This window comes from Acinonyx jubatus, chromosome A3 (assembly GCF_027475565.1).
Source record: "Acinonyx jubatus isolate Ajub_Pintada_27869175 chromosome A3, VMU_Ajub_asm_v1.0, whole genome shotgun sequence".
NCBI classification, from domain to species: Eukaryota; Metazoa; Chordata; class Mammalia; order Carnivora; family Felidae; genus Acinonyx; species Acinonyx jubatus.
In genome coordinates, this window is record NC_069388.1 from 112,951,340 (window position 1) to 112,968,968 (window position 17,629).

Sequence of the window (17,629 nt, forward strand, 5' to 3'; positions counted from 1 at the left end):
TTTTCTTTTTTTTTAATTTATTTTTTAACATTTATTTATTTTTGAGAGACAGAGCACAAGCAGGGGGAGGGGCAGAGAGAGAGGGAGACCCAGAATCCAAAGCAGGCTCCAGGCTCTGAGCCCACGAACTGTGAGATCATGACCTGAGCCGAAGTCAGACGTTTCACTGACTGAGCCACCCAGGCTCCCTGATAGTCTCCTGGATTTCTAAAGTGCACGTCTGATCATGTTGCTTTGTTTGAGACTCTCCATGGTCTTCCGATAAAGTCTGAACTCCTTAGCATGGCATTTAAAGTCCTGCATCAAGTGGCTTCTTCCCATTTTTCCAGTTATTACTCACAACTGTCCCTCTCACCTTCCTGAGTCAGAAAGTTGGAAGCCCTTCAAGGTTTAGGATGACGTGCCTCAATCAAGTACATTTTGCTATACCCAGACTGTGCATCCCCGTGACAAAAACAAAAGCAAAAAACGCTCCCTTTCTCAGAAGCCCGGACCCTCTGCCTCTTCTCGTGCTGGCAGCAGGTGCTGCTGGTGGAGCCTCACGCTGGCCAATAGCAGCATGGATGCTGGGGCATGGCGGGGGCGGGGGGGGGGGCGGGTCTCTCATGTGGTGCACAGAAACGCTTGGTTCCCGAGCCTTTGGTGTGGCTTCTTTGCAGGAGGTTTTCCACAAGCATGACAGCAGTCACTCAGGATACCTGAACAGGACCCAGCTGCAGGCTGCCATGAGGGATGCAGGTAGGTGCAGGCCGAGCAGATGCTGCGGGCGGAGCGGGGAGGGGAGGGGTGCGTGGCTTCTGAAGTAATCCCAATGTGCACAGTTGCTCCCTGAGTCCAGAGGCCCAAAGATGTGGATCTGCAAATAACAGAAGGATTTATTATTGCTATCACTATGGTCATAGCTAACATTTGGCGGGGGGGGGGGGGGGGGTTGGAACATCCGCTCTCTCATGTAATCTTCAACACCGTGGGATAATCCCTACTTTACAGAGGGAGAAGTTAGAGCTCAGGCAAGTTAGGTAAGTTGTCTGGAGTTTGAGTCCAGGATGATCAGGCTCAAAAGCGGATGCTCTTGACCACGGCTGCATAGACTGCCTCCTGCCTTGAAGGCCGGTAACCCGCTCACTAAAAAGATCCTCATGCTGGTGGCCAAAGGGGGCAGGAAGGGGGAGTTGAGATGAGACAAAGAAAATTGGCTAATAATTAAACTAATGAGCCCCATAAAAGAAGATCCCCGTGTTATCAGGATTCAGGTCCTGGAAGGGGAGGGACAATTTCAATCAAGGGGCCTCAGGTGGAGGGGAGGGGATATGAGGTCCCCAGCACACATAGGGGGAGTCTGTGTTCAATGCAGGAATCATGCTCAGCAATGACGTCTGCCAGCTGATGCTTATCCGCTATGGCGGCCCCAACCTCCAGATGGACTTCGTCAGCTTCGTCCACTTGATGCTGCGTGCAGAGTACATGGAGGGTGAGCTGGGGGGAAGGAGGCAGGGCCGGTGCTTCCTCTGCATGCCTCACGGATTGCCCACCTGCCCCCAGTCCAAGCAGGAGAGAAGACAGCTACCAGGGCGGAAACAATAGGCCAGGAGCTATGGGGCACGCTGGCTCTGCACCCAAGAAACCCAGCTATGTTGCTCCAAACTCATGTATACCCTGCCTGTCCCAGAGGCAAAGGTCTGAGGCAGTTCACTTACACTTGTAAAGTGCACACATGGCTGCACACAGGCTAAAACCAGGTTTACAGGTGAGGGGATGGATGGAGGAACCAGTTTGTAATGTCTCCAGACACATCTGTGTTCCTTTCTGGTGCATGTTCACAGATGCCTTTCAGAACTTAACCCAAGATGGCAAAGGGATCTACCTCCAGAAGCCAGAGGTAAGCCCTTCTCTGTGGGGTTGACACACCTCATCTTAGAGAGAGGTGGTCACGGCATGTCCATGTGAAGGACCAGGGTTCTGGGTCCTTCATTCTACTGAGTTTGGGATGTAGCCCTGCCTTGACTACACCTATTTGTCTATTTGCCAGCTCTTTATGAAGCACTCACTCTGTGCTGGGCACCTATGCAGGGACCAGGAGACTGACTCAGGGGACCCAATAACTATGATTACAATAATGCCATGTGACAAATCCACCTAACTTCAGCAGTGACAGCAACACTCATGGAGCTCCCCGGCCACATGGCTGGAAGTCAGTGGATCTCAGCTGGCTGGCTCATGATCAGTGGGTGAACGGGGGGCTTTTCTGGGGTACCTTCATTGAGGAAGCTCTGGCCAGGCTAGTCTCATGGTCTCAGGACAATGGCAGAAGCACAGGGAAGTGAGCTTAAACACGCAGGGTGTCTGAGATCAGGCACATCATGCCTTGCAACTCATTCTGTTGTCCAAAGCAAGTCATGTGGCCAAGCCTACTTCCAGCACTTGGGGAAAGAGCCTTCTCCTTGTGATGAGAGGAACATCAAAGTCACTTGCAGAGGGCACGGACACAGAGGGGGGTGAAGACCCAGGCCAGCAATGAAGTCCAGCATAGACAGTAATAAGATATCTGGTCTGAATAGGGCATTTCACAGAGGCCTTTCTGGAGGAGGTGACATCGAAGTTGAAACCTTAAAGATCAGAAGGAGCCAGGGAGGCAGAGTGGAGAGTAGGAAAGGCTCCCTCCTCCAGAGGGAACATTGTGTGCAGTCCTGGCTAGAGTATAAAGAATGACAAAATTGGCTTAAGATGTCTGGAAAGATCAGGGTCAGATCTTTCTCAACAGCTGGCTTAGCCTTCCCCATAAAGGTAGGGATTCTGATCTGTCTGGATGTCCTCTTCTTGAACTTCATACAGTGTGCTTTGCATGTAATAGGAGCTTCACGAATGTTTGTTGAGTGAAAGAGGCGATAAACCGAGAGGACAAATCTGTGCCTGACACTGATTGTCTTGCCCGATCCTTCAAACCTCATGGATTTACTGTGTACCTGCTATGTGTCAGATGTGGTGCCAAGTGGGGTTTGCTGCAAAGACACTGGAATCTGGAATTAAACCATCTGCTCTTTCTTTGTAAAAACACATCTTCTATTTGGGCTGCTTAAAAAGGTCCTAGTAAAAGCTGAGGTTTCTTTCTTGACCTCAAATGTCCATTTCATGTAATATTTTCCCAAGATATTGGGACCCTCAGCATGTGTCTCACCTCAGTCATGGCCATGTCTGAGTGTGAAGGTAAGATTCAGCTAGAGGGACAATGGTTAGAATCTTCTGGGTCCATCTCCATCTCAAATCCCCAAGCTCATGTCCAGATCCCAAGCAGTGCTTCTATAGTGCAGACTCAGAGCTGGAAGAGCAGGACATCATGAAACAGGGTAGTCCACAGCCTGAGCAGACCCCAGCAATGCAATGTGCCATCACGGGAAGAGAACTGGACTGAGCCCCAGGTAGAACCCACAGCACTCCTGTAACTAGCTGTGAGACCCTAGGCAAATCAACTTGAATAGATCTGGGCCTCAGCTTCCCCACATGTAAAATGAATGAGTTGGGCTAGGTGGTCTCTAAGGCCCTCTTCAGCTGTAACCACCTCTGGCTCCATGAGAAAGAGATCCTTAGGGCCATCCAAGGAGGCCTACAGGGAGTGGCAGCCAACTTGTTAGAATTTCACGCAGGTTTTCTCTGACGCCATTGGTAACTTCACATTATCATCTTCATCGCCACCATCATCAGTATCACCATTTTGATGTAATTGGCTTGGGGAGTGGTTTCTCCAAAGGTTCTCTCTGTGTGAGTTAGAGGGGCTGTTCATCACAACCACATAAAGCTGTCAGACAAATGGGACCTTAAATGTAAACATGTAGAATAGACTCTAATGGATTTCTGCTACCCAGTTGGTCCACACACCTGCACACCGCTGTCATGAGCATGCCAAGTTGAATTCATGGCGGAAAATTGCATTGAGAACTGAATACAGAATCAGCCTGTATCTTGGTTATCATCATTCACCGGCACCATGAGAAGTCAAGGTTGATTATATTTCAGGTTGATTTATACTTACTACCAGATGGTGTGGTCCCTCTGGCTAAACCATCCATTAATGTCCTGTCTCTGTGGCTTCCCAGGAATGAGGGGGAGGAGGTCCTAAGTCTTGTGTCAGCCTCCTGGGTCTGGTGACAGAGAAATGAAGCACCCTTAGCTGAATGTCACAGGTGGGCCTGCACTGACCGTAATTTGCTTCCCCAATATATTCAGTGGCTGATGATGACTCTGTACTCCTGAGAAGGCTGGAGCCCTGTCTGCCTTCACTGAGAACTCTGCATGTGGCTCAAAGGTAGCCTTTGACTGAAACCAATCCACATTCAGCCCATTTACTGTTCTTCAGGACCGTGTCTCCAGTCATCGCCTTCTCAGCTGGGAAGATTTCTTTTCTGCAGACCTTCCCCTTGGATAGGCAGTGTGCAAAAAGGGAAAGGAGTTAGCAAAGATTGCCTTGGACTTGTAAAGACCAATTGTCATTCTCCAGCCACAACCTTGTCACAGCAGGGATGTCAGCTGACGTGGTCTAAGAAATCTGACTCCAGAGTTGGTATGTCAACCTTTAACAATACTGCCTCCATGGCTGTCCAATTTATTATTTTTTTAACTTTGAAAAAATAAAGATTTATTACTTATAAGACCTGGAAATTACATAGCACCCCTAGGGCTGCACAGTGAGGTTGTTGTGAGGGGAAGAGAGAGAGAGAGGGAGAGAATGCCTGGGGTTCTCCTTTTATTGGGGTTGTGGGCAGGGTTTCATGGGTTCATTCTCTGTTGGTGAATTTTAACCAAGAGTGGGAATTTAAAGTGGGAAGAGGGGGGTAAAACAGAAACAAGAGGTTCAAATGGTCAGTTATAGAAATGAACCAAGATCTCTCTATCTAGTCCTATGGCTGGTAAAGTGTTTATTCAAGATGCCTGGTCAACCAAAGCCTAAGTCAGATCCTTGCATTACAAGAGAGAAAATAACAACAGCTCTCAAGGCTTATGCTACAACAAGGCTGAGAATGAAATCCAATGCATGAAGTTGGCACAGCAGATGGATGGAAAGAACCTGAGCCACTGATGACTTTATTGAGCTACTCAACCAACTCTGGAATCATCTATCTCTAGACTTACTGCTAATTCAATGATAAGCCTTTTTACAGTTTATGTTGTTGTCGATCACATTTTGGTCGGTTGAAGATGATGGCTATCCAATTTAAATAGCCTTAACTTTAAATAGCCTTAGCCAAATATCCCATTTGGAGTAATAGTCTAGGTTTCAAGATCTGAAGAGGGACTAATATGTCCTTAAACAACTGTACCAGCATCTATAAATTGGTGGAGGCATAGGCTAAATTTCAATTGTGTGGAGGTGGGGTGGGGCTATATTGAGCTTTTAAGAACACAGAATATGAGAGGCTTGGCAGAGTCCAGGTGGGTTGGGCTGGCTCTGGCATTTGAGGTCACTGGATGGTCTTCTGCTACCATATCTCCAGATGATTGAATTGGGTGGCGGAGGGCGGGGTGGGGGGGTTGGTAGGTGGGAACCAATGGATTTAAAACACCTGAATTCTCAAAGGGCTCCCTGCATGTAACAAGTGTCAATCTGTTTACTTGACCTATGGACTATCCATTTCAAATAATTCTCCATACCCTCTCCGTACCTACTTTATTTTTATTTTTTTAAGTTTTTATTTATTTTGAAGAGAGAGAGAAAGACAGAGAGGGGAACAGAGGATCTGAGGTGGGCTCTGCATGGACAGCAGAGAGCCCCATGTGGGACTTAAACTCACAAGCCATGAGATCATGAACTGAGCTGAAGGCAGACACGTCACTGACTGAGCCACCCAGGCATCCCTCTGTGCTAGTTTAAAGAAGAACAACAAATCCATGCTATATCATAGAGTTAATCAGTGGCTGGTGGGTATACTTGATTTTTTGCACTACCATGCCGCCTCACTTTAACAGCATCCCAACCAAACCAGAACCTGGAAGAAAACCAGAATAATAGCCATTTCCCAAAGCCCATACATTTTACACATAGGTTAGCAACACAGAGCCACTCATTAAAATCCTATTTATTCTCGATTTTCAAACTGTCTAATAAACATGACCGTCTGGTTTCCAAGCCCATAAAAAACTAAAGGAGGAAGCTGAATGATGGGATAAAAGGGTGCCCATTGGCAGAACAAAAGGAAACTTGACGGTCAGATAAATGGACCCTTAGCAGGAGCAAACACTTTCTAAGCCAGGCTTAGGAAGTATAAAAGAATTTTACTTAGAAAAACCTTTATTGATTCCAAATGATGAAATGTGAAATGGCTTTCCATAAAGTTCCAGGTACATGAGATATTACCAATTTTATAAATGATGATCATGTATTATAGCCAAGATTTTTATGTTTATTTATTTGTCAGTATCTCTGTCTTTAGATTCTGCTATTGTAAATGTTTGTTTTAATTAAACAGCTATTGCTTTGGTCCCATGAAGGAAATTTGGAAGATTTTGGGGGTTGGGAACGTGATACTATCATCTCGTTCATGACACTTGGGCTACAGTGTGATGGTGTGGTGCAGATGGTATTTATTATCTAAGTTAGTTAAGCCTGATAGAATCTCCCTTCTAGCTTCTTGATGGTCTGAACTGCCCTCCTATGTCACTCATGTGTTATCCTCACTCATCTGAAGCTGTCATTGTGGCAACTCAGAGATGCCTTATGCCCTGCTGACCTCCTCCTCTATTCCTTCCAATGTCCCCCAAAGCTGAGTACTGGAGACCAGGAGCAGAGCCATTTCTCCCCCCAAATATCTCTTCCCCATCCTCTGTTACTCCAGGGCATGTGGGGTAAGTAAAGATCTGGGACAGGATACACTGCACAAGGGTCAGAATGAAGCCAGGTTGAAGGTCTGACAGGTGGACATCTCTATTTCCCGTAAGTCAAAAGCCAAAAGTTTTATCATGACCCAGATAAGCAGCAAGCATGCATACCAGAAGCCCAATGAAGGAAGAACAAGGAATCGGTCCTCAGGTGCCAAGACAGGTGAGGTCAGGGAGTCCAGAAGGTGGGGTTGTCCACCCATCCAGCATAAACAGGCAGAAAACACTGGGATGAGCACTTGTGCAAGCTTTTAAAATCTCCAGGAAAAAAAAAGAAGAAAAGGACCCTACCTGGTGAAAGAAAAGGACATTTACAAGAGGGGACTTAAAATACCTGCCCTTTCTTTATCCGTGTTTTTTCTCTTTTCTGTCTCTCATGTTTTGTATAAAAACTCAGCCACCAAAGAGAACCTTCTAGATTCCAGTTGGAGCCTGGGGCAGGGCAGTCGGGAGCTGACTGTAAATAGCACTTCTTTCTTGCCACCGTCACGCTGGGTTAGAGAAATGATTTGAGCCTCTGGGATTCTCAATCTGATGTTTCCCCAATGAAATATATGCATTTATGTTTATAATGGGAAAAAAGGAGGAAATGAGTTGCACGGGTCAGGGGTAGGCCAAAGTGGGCCAGCTGTGCCGGGCTTAGTGGAGAAGCAGGCTGTGTGTTGGGCTCTCAGGGAGCTTTGGAAAGACGTCCATCTGGGGCCGCTGACCTCATGTCCTGAGTACTGTCTCTTTTCCAGGGCTCTGAGGACTCAGGGGTACAAAACCCAACAGGAATGAAAGTGAAGAGAGGTTGGGAAGGAGCATTCTAGCTGGGCCTTAATTTACCCCTTTGTAAAATGGAGCCCAGAATGTCTACATCACTGGCTCATTATGAATATGAAATAGTGCCAATGTACTATGGGCACTCAATAAATCAATCGTCTCCCTCGTAGTGACAGCTCTTTGGAAACACCCAAGATTTCGTAGTCCATTTCCACTTTCCTCTTCTCCCTCCACGTCCCCGCTCTGAACATTTCAAGCCATTTGTTTGTTCAAGCCATTTGAAGTGTGGCCTCAGGAGGACTGCCCCACTCTCCAACGTCAGGCACTCAGCTCTAGGGACCTCTGAGAAAGTGACCGTCTCATTATTAAGGCTCCTCTGAAGTCAAGCAGACAAGGACACTGCCCTCTGCTCGCCTGCAACCTTGGGAGCAGAGAAGTTTCCGCATCAGAGCCCAGGTTGCCAGCTGGGGGTTTTCTGGACCACTGACCAGGCAACTTCTGGGATTGTCTTCCATGAGACCGTATACTTGCCAGCACCTACTCCAGACACTCCGCTGGGCAATTCAGGTGTGATCTAGAACTGACCTAATTGTGAGAAGGCGTGGCGAGTCCACAGTCCAGGATGAAGCCAGTCGCCCTTAGACTTCTGTCCTCACCATGATGCTCTGTCCTGACGGGCTCATCGGCTAACTTGGCTGGTCAGCGAGTGGTGAGGCCAGTTGGGTAGTGAGCTCTCGTCTCATCCATTTGTCCATCCAGCCATCCAGCCAGACATTCATCCACCTGTCGGAAGACCCTGGTCAGCCTCCTACCATGGATCAGGCACCATGCTAGGCACCGGGGACCAGGGTGGCCGTCTGCTGGAGCAGCAGATGACTGACAGGTGGCCTGGCACTGGGACGGGTGGGGCGAGCCTTCTTGGCAGATGATGCTTAGTAAAGAAGCACCAGATTAGACACTGAGGGCAGAAAGACAAGGTTCCTGATGGAATGTACTGCATGGGGCAGGGAGGTAAAAGACCCAGAAGTGAGGAAAGTGCAGAATGGAATGGAATGTCAGGGACGCAGCCGGTGGGGCGGAGGAGCCAGGGCTCAGCTCTGTTTGAGGGAGCAGCGTGGGCCCAGGTGGCACAGGCAGGCGGTGGCCAGGCCCATGCAAGCTCTGTCATGGCATCCGGGTCCTCTCCTGCGGGGCTGAGGCATCACTCAAGAACTTCAAGCCTCATCCTGAGATGCTCAGGCCCTTCCTGTCCCCCAGCAAAGCTAGGAAGTCAACAGGGTGCAATGACCTGGGAGTCAGAAGAACCGAGTTCAAATCCCTGCCTTACTTCATGGGACCTTGGTGAAATGACTTCATCTTTCTGAATCCCCGCAGCGTCACTGATAAAATGGTGACAACAACACTCACCTCACAGTATCGAGAGGTAACAGGCCAGCTCTTCTGGCATTTGTCAGTGCCCGTGTGAGCTCCACCTGATTTACCTGGAGGCAGGCGCCTGACTTCCCCCGTTTGTGGCATGTGCTGAGGCCACACCAGCACTAGATGGCGCTCTGTCCCCACGCAAGGGCTCCTTCGCGGTGCGGGCAAGTGATACCTTCAGTCTCCAGCTTGGGAAACTGGGCTGCTTCAGTGCCCCGCCAGCACGACTCGGTTCAAAAGACCAGCTTCAGTCCCATGGAACTCACTTTCCTTTCCGTTTTTTTTCTGCTTAGTTTTTCATGGATGCCCTGTACTTTGTTTTACAAATACTGTCCCCTAAATAATGTATAGCTTTTTTGTTTCTGAAAAAGCAAAAGCATTTTAAACCATTGTGAACGCAGCTCCTTGGGAGATTCAACCGCGTCCAGGCCGCTCAACCAGGTACCGCAGGACCTAGCTTAGCACCTCACTTAATGCTTAGCTCATGTTTGGGATTTACTGAATGGATGAACAATTTTTGAAGTAATTCAGGTGAATCCTGTCCTTGAAAATTCAGGATGTATTTGAGATGCTAACCAAAAGATGGTAGCGTATAAGGGTTGCTTAAAGAAACACGATTTTCCTCTACCTGTAAAAGGGCCCCTCTGATATGGCTTAAGGTACAGTTTACTCTGATGTCCTGTGCCGTGCCCTGGTCCCAGGGGCAGGTCAAACAACTGTTGAAAGTCTCATCAGGCTTTGACATTCTGGGGACTTCTCTTATTTTGAAGAGACATTCTTCTGAAGACGTTCTTATTTTGACATCCTGGGGACGTTCTTCTTATTTTGACATCCTGCGGACTTGGACATCATTTTCTTTTACAAATTCAGAATTCACCCTCCCAGAAGCATTAACCAGCTGGGTCAAGTTCCAGAGCCTTTTGCTTTCAGGTTACAAGTGAGGGTGGAAGCTTTGTGAGCAGGAGGTGGCTGGCCCGGGGTCAGACCCAGCCCGAGGGGAGGCCAGCTTGGTAAGTCATCATCTCTGTCCTCAGTGTGCTCAGCTTCTCTGGCTTGCCAGAGAAAGAGACCAGAAGTTGTACAGCCCAACACAGGGGAGTCGGGGGGTCTGGGGGTGCAGGCGGAAGGCTCAGGCCTCACCTTATCAGGGAGTCTGGGTGTTGTTTTGTTTCCCTGACCAGCTATTCATGGGCTGCAGATGAATTCCCTAATTTCTCAATTCAACTTTTTTTTTTTTTTTAAGTCATGTGTGCAGTTAGAGGAGATTGTATTGTATCATTTCTAAATCTGCCTCTGGCTGGACTTAGCAAATTTGCAAGAGCCCAGGCTGGCCTTAAAAAAAACAAAAAGGATGCGTACTTGAGTCGGGCTCCACCACTGACTGGTGTAAGTTACTCTGATGAGTCACCAGGGCTCATATCCACAGTCCAGAGGGTGCTCCGTGGATCACATGTGATCGCATACTTAAACTGCTTAGCACAGAGCCAGGCCTGTGCTGTGCCCTCTCGGCTAAGGGGAAGCTAAATGGTTTCTGAGCCAGAGCAAACCAGAGGCCACAAGGCCCTTGATGCCTGAGACCCAAGCTGCGATTCTGTTCGGAAAACACGTCTTGGAAAGCTTTTGTACAAAAGATCCCGTTCCCGGATTCGTTTTCGTTTTGGCCGAATCAAAGGATCGAAATGATCGTTGTCTTTGTGTTGGCTTCGCATTGGCCTCGCATCAAGGCTCCCCCAACAGGGAGCTTCACCAAGCTCACACTCCCACAGCTCTCGGGCCAATTTGTTCATCAACAGTAACGGTGGGAGGCAGCCCCGCGGAGGCCACACAGCTGGCAGCAGCACGGGCTCAGGCTGAATGGACGGACCCCCAGGCTGCCTCCTGTGACCTTTCACCCCTCGGCACCACACACACTAGGGGACGTGGGCCTGGTTCAGACCCCTCAGCAAGGCTGGCCTGTGTGCTAACCCTCATTCCCACTGAATGTGGTTGGGGGTTCCCTGGGTGCAGCTCAGATGTTTAACTCACGAAGAACATTCTTTTCCTGGTCTTCGGCTTCCTTGAGAAGGGAGAAATCGGAGATCGTTAGAGTGCCTTTGGCCTGAGGTTTAGCGCTGAGAGAACCATGCTGTTCTTGGGGTGCAGACATTCCTTCCCTCAAACTACGACCGTTTCTTCATGAGTGGAGGAACTTCTGGAAGGAGTGGGCTGCAGCCAGGCTTTCTGTGGACTCTAGGAGGTTGTAATATGCAGTTAGCTTTGCAGGCATCACCTAGAAGTGCTCCTGTGAGATTGTTGCTCAGGCCTGTGCACTGTTCCCTATCCTTTTCGTGTGTGTGTGTGTGTGCACGCACACTCCACTCAGGCTTCCAGGAATGATGGTGGCTTCAGATCAGGCTGGGCTAGGCTGTGAGGCTCGGGAGTTGCGAAGAGAGGTCTGAATTCTGTGAGGTCTGCTGTGAAAGGTGGGGTCTTCCAGGGGGTAGAAATGATTGATCTTGTGGGGGGAGGTGCTGGTGAAATTGGAAACATACTTGACCAGAAGCCAGAGGTCTTGAGCTTACATCCCCTTGGCCACCTATGGGCTGTGTGATTGTGTGGTCTTGGGAAAGTCATGTCACTTTCCAGATATTGGTGTGCTCATCTTCTGATTTATTGGTAACTCCTGCCTCACAGGACCATGGCAAAGATCAGATAAGATTTTCAGTGTGAGAGAGCTTTGCACCCAGTAAAGTAGGGGTTTTGCACCCAGCTGGGGGTCCCAGTTCGAGGAACAGACTTGGCATTATGTGCCTTTGCTGGATTATTTGAGAATATTTGATTCTGCTCTCAAAAATAAGAGAAACCAACTAATGAGGATACATCAAAGCAAGTGTAGAAGCAGACGGCTTGAGAGACAGGTTAGATGCAGATGAGGGGAAGCATGTGTGTAAACACAGGAAGGGAGGAAGGAGCTGAGCAGACACAGAATATTCATGACTCACTGAATATACATGAGGCATAGGAAGCACCAAACACTCGGGAAAAGTCCAACATACAACAGACCCAACATACAAGGCTGTCCATGTCCAATCAGCCGCCCATCGGTGCCACCCATACAGTCCCATTCTCAGCCCCGGAGGTGCAGGTAGAGAGAGCCACGCCTCCCAGCTGACTAACTGGTGAGCTACAGTTGTGGCTGGCCATCCCTCCCTCCCTTGTCTCTCTGACGGAGCCCCTGTGCAGCTGGGCTCCAGCCCCTTCTGTCCTTTGGGCTCCTTGCTCAAGCCTCCACTCTGGTGCTGTGACCACACCATCAGTGGAAAGGGCTGATGTGGCAGAGGTACAGACACATGGGCATTGTGCAACCCAGGATTCAGTAGGGTAGTCCTTTCACCCTCTCCCACGGCATTTTAAGTGTGTTAACTACCCCCCTCTCTCCCCTCTTGCTTTCCACTGTGTTTTAAGTTGATCCAGTTGACCACGTGATCTGAGCCTCTTGCTCTGGTTGTGAGCCCGTCTGTTTGGTGAGTGGACTGGCTCACTGGTAGTGGGGTTGGCGTCTACCTCTGCAACAGTGTCATTCCCCCCGGGACACCCGGGGCCAGAGCAGGGAAGTGGGGGCTGGGGGCAGAACTGGGAGCTTCCAAGTATCTAGCTTGGCTACTGAGATGTGGGTGCTATGTCTACATGTGTGGTGGGTGGCCCCTCAGTGCCCCCTCTCCACCAGCCCTCAGCACACAGACCGGCTCCCATGCAGGGCACTGAGCAATGCTGAAGACCACAGCCCTGGACCATTTCCCAGCGACTCTGCCGCTCCCTCCCCTTGTCCTAAGTGAAGAGGAAAGAAAAGGGTCAGAGTCCAGCCACCACCACATATTAGCTGTGGGATTTAAGCTTAGTCAAACTCTGTCTTGGTTACTTTGTTAGTTAGACCAGGCTCTAGTAACAGCTTATGTTTATTCAACAACCCCAAGCACAGAGAAGACAGATAGGCCTTTATTTTATTTTACTTTACCATATGTACTTGAATTTATTATTTATATAGTTTTTGTGAGAAAAAATAGGCTAGGCTAGATCCCAGTGCCCAGGGATGAGAATGGAGCTCCTGTTCTTAAGGAGGTTGTTGAAGGGTGGTTGGAGGAAAATGCTAGAAAGTCAGCCCAGCACAGAGCATGAGGAGCACACTGGGGAACTCAGATTAACATGGGAGTCTTGGAAGCATTCCTGGAGGACGTGTGCTGGGTGTGAATGCTAAGAGGTACCCCGGGAGAGAGGTGGAAGGAACAACAAGGGACAGGACTGAGAGGGACAGTGGCTGTGGCAGGATATAGTGTGTTTTGGAGAGATCATTCTAGTCGCTTAGCAGAGGACAGAGTGGCAGAGGTAGAAATGGGAAGTTCAGAGAACATTAAGCGGCCTACCCAAGGTCCACAGGAAGTGGTAGGTTCTCATGATTTATCTCCTTCTGGGCCTTCTCTCTCCTCCAGTCATGGAACCCCAGAAGGCCCTGATAGGTGCTTTTCCAGACAGGTCTGCTGTCAACCCCTCACGGCTAGAGGATGAGCTGCTCCAGGGAGGCAGGTGGGGCGAGGAGGCCACCCTGTCCCACCTCACGTCTCAGAGACCCAGACAAAGGCCAGGTTGAAAGTATGATGAGGACAGGGCATCCTGGGACAGGCTGAACAAGAGGCCGCCCCAAGCCTTGCTGTCCTGCCCAGGCCATGCTCTATCAGGAGGGAGGCAGGGAAGGAAGGGGGCTAATAGGGGCTTTACAGGTGCTTCTCAGGACTCAGCCAGAAAGGAATTTCTGTTCCATCTGTCTTGTGAGATGTGTAATAGATGCAGTCCAAGAAGTGAACAGGGCACTCAGTGGACAAGACAAGGCATTCTCCACCCAGACTCATACCAGTAAGACCAGGCCTTCTGGGCAGGAGCTTTAAAAACCCCTTTGTACTACATTGGATCTTAGCACTGGGGGGCTGTTGACCACAAGGCTTCCTTTCTAGGGGATGGTCCTTTGGAGGAAACTGTCTTATTGTAGGAGGCTCCATCAGGGCCCAGGTGGGAGAGAGAAATACACAGGAAGGTGATCAAGAAAGCTTCATGTAAAGACTTTGTAACCGTTAACAGGGGATTGGAGTAAGGAGAGATTGGGTGATAAAACATAATGAGAGGGCGAAATAATGTGCCATGAGTGGGGACAGAGTCATGTGCCCTCCCTGGGACTGCGATAGGGTGGCCAAGGGAGAGCCCCTTTCCCCCAACTCAGAGCTGATTCAGACTTCAATGAAGAGGGCACATCTGTGGCTCATGAATGGCAGAGAAGTCACTGTGGTACCATATGGCTGAACCTATGGAAATCTGAACTGCTGGAACATGCTGGAAATCTGCCATCTGGGGCACCAGGGAAAGCTGTTCATGGGAAGGTTCTCACCAGGGGTTTCTGCTGCTAAACTCCCTTTAGGTGCACTTTCCTCACCCAAAATACTGAAAACGCATGAGTTCAAGAGTTAAGATTTAATAAAATGAGTCATTTTTACTGCTTCATCTAAGACCTTAAATGAAATTGGCATTTTTTCTTCTTTTTTAACTGTGAGTGTGTGGTGGGGAGGAACACGATGAGAGTGTGCAGTCCAGTTACAACCAGGCAGATTCGTCTCAGAGCGTCTGCAGCTTACCCGCCGTTGCTTCTGCACCAGTGGTGTAAAGGTCGACACAACCTGCAAGGACAAAAACAGTTTGGCACTTTTATTTATACAGTTTGACTCATCTGGGCCCTGGAAGGACCCACAAACTCTACTTGGGGAACTGCTAAGCTAAATGACTTGCCCAAGTTGCAACGAGGAAGTAGAGTCCAGGAATCCTGGGAAGATGGCGGTGTAGTAGGACATTGGGCTCACCGCACGTCCTGCTGATCACTTAGATTCCACCTACACCTGCCTAAATAACCCAGAAAACCGCCAGAGGATTAGCAGAACGGAATCTCCTGAGCCAAGCGCAGACGAGAGGCCCACGGAAGAGGGTAGGAAGGGCGGCGAGGCCGAGCACGCTACACAGACTGGCTGGAGGGAGCCGGGGCGGAGGGGCGGAGGGGCGGCCCGCCGGCCAAGCAGAGTCCCCGAGTCTGGCTGGCAAAAGCGGAGGGGCTGGACGGAGTGTGTTCCGACAGCAAGCCGGACTTGACATCTGGAAGGTATAAGCTAACAGCTCTGCTCGGAGAACAGGAGGGCTGGAGGACAACGGGAGGGAGAGTTGTTGAGCCCCGGACGACAGAGCTCAGCTTGGCGGGGAACAAAGGCGCTCGCCAGCGCCATCTCTCTCGCCTATCCCCCAGCCAAAATCCCAAAGGGAACCAGTTCCTGCCAGGGAACTTGCTTACACCTTGCAAACACCCAACGCTGTGCTTCTGCGGATCCATCCCTCCTGCAGAGGGTCTGACTCCCTCCCGCTGCCACAGGGCCCCTCCCGAAGCGGATCTCCAGATCTCCGAAGGAAAAATGAGCTGAGCCTACCCCTCCCACCGCTGTGCACCTTGCCGATCCACCTCAGCTAATATGCCAGATCCGCAGCACCACAAGCCTGGCAGTGTGCAAGTAGCCCAGATGGGCCACGCCACCCCAAAGTGAGTCCCACCCCTAGGAGGGCAGAAGAGAAGGCACACACCAGTCTGACTGTGGTCCCAGTGGTGGGCTGGGGACAGACATCAAGTCTGACTGCGGCCCTGCCCACCAACGCAAGTTATTCAAGACAGCACAGGGGAAATGCCCCGCAGTCCCGCACCACTCCAGGGACTATCCAAAATGAAACGGAAGAATTCCCCTCAGAAAAACGTCCAGGAAATAACAACAGCTAATTAACTGATCAAAAATGATTTCAACAATATAACAGAAAGTGAATTTAGAATAATAGTCATAAAATTAATTACTGGGCTTGAAAACAGTATAAAGGACAGCAGAGAATCTCTTGCTACAGAGATCAAGGGATTAAGGAACAGCCAGGAGGAGCTAAAAAATGCTATCAATGAGCTGCAAAATAAAATGGAGACAACTACGGCTCGGATTGAAGAGGCAGAGGAGAGAATAGGGGAACTAGAAGATAAAATTATGGAAAAAGAAGAAGCTGAGAAAAAGAGAGATAAAAAAAATCCAGGAGTATGAGGGGGAAATTAGAGAACTAAGTGATGCACTAAAGAGAAATAATATACGCATAATTGGTATTCCAGAAGAGGAAGAGAGAGGGAAAGGTGCTGAAGGTGTGCTTGAAGAAATAATAGCTGAGAACTTCCCGGATCTGGGAAGGAAAAAGGCATTGAAATCCAAGAGGCACAGAGAACTCCCTTCAGACGTAACTTGAATCGATCTTCTGCACGACATATCATAGTGAAACTGGAAAAATACAAGGATAAAGAGAAAATTCTGAAAGCAGCTAGAGATAAACGTGCTCTAACATATAAAGGGAGACCTATAAGACTCGTGGCCGATCTCTCTACTGAAACTTGGCAGGCCAGAAAGGAATGGCAGGAGATCTTCCATGTGATGAACAGAAAAAATATGCAGCCGAGAATCCTTTGTCCAGCAAGTCTGTCATTTAGAATAGAAGGAGAGATAAAGGTCTTCCCAAACAAACAAAAACTGAAGGAATTCGTCACCACTAAACCAGCCCTACAAGAGATCCTAAGGGGGATCCTGTGAGACAAAGTACCAGAGACATCGCTACAAGCATGAAACCTACGGACATCACAATGACTCTAAACCCATATCATTCTATAATAACACTGAATGTAAATGGACTCAATGCGCCAACCAAAAGACATAGGGTATCAGAATGGATAAAGAAACAAGACCCATCTATTTGCTGTCTACAAGAGACTCATTTTAGACCTGAGGACACCTTCCGACTGAGAGTGAGGGGATGGAGAACTATTTATCATGCCACTGGAAGTCAAAAGAAAGCTGGAGTAGCCATACTTATATCAGACAAACTAGACTTTAAATTAAAGGCTGTAACAAGAGATGAAGAAGGCCATTATATAATAATCACAGGGTCTATCCATCAGGAAGAGCTAACAATTAGAAATGTGTATGTGCCGAATACAGGAGCCTCCAAATATATAAAACAATTACTCACAAACATAAGCAACCTTATTGATAAGAATGTGGTAACTGCAGGGGGCTTTAACACTCCACTTACAGAAATGGATAGATCATCTAGACACACAGTCAATAAAGAAACAAGGGCCCTGAATGATACATTGGATCAGATGGACTTGAAAGATATATTTAGAACTCTGCATCCCAAAGCAACAGAATATACTTTTCTCTCGAGTGCACATGGAACATTCTCCATATAGATCACATACTGGGTCACGAAACAGCCCTTCATAAGTATACAAGAATTGAGATCACACCATGCATACTTTCAGACCATAGTGCTATGAAGCTTGAAATCAACCACAGGAAAAAGTCTGGAAAACCTCCAAAAGCATGGAGGTTAAAGAACACCCTACTCAAGAATGAATGGGTCAACCAGGCAATTAGAGAAGAAATTTAAAAATATATGGAAATAAATGAAAATGAAAATACAACAATCCAAACACTTT

At 48.6% G+C, this 17,629-nt stretch overlaps 1 protein-coding gene across 1 annotated transcript in view; it reads left to right on the forward strand.

The window, feature by feature from the left end:
• CAPN14 (calpain 14) overlaps positions 1-4,788 on the forward strand; it is a 69,942-nt gene extending 65,154 nt beyond the window's left edge. The window contains exons 20-22 of the mRNA XM_053201044.1: positions 660-738; positions 1,355-1,471; positions 1,824-4,788. Coding sequence (XP_053057019.1) covers positions 660-738; positions 1,355-1,471; positions 1,824-1,903 — 276 coding nt within the window. The 3' untranslated portion in view covers positions 1,904-4,788. The remainder of the gene's footprint in view (positions 1-659; positions 739-1,354; positions 1,472-1,823) is intronic.
• The last annotated feature ends 12,841 nt before the right edge of the window (positions 4,789-17,629 follow it).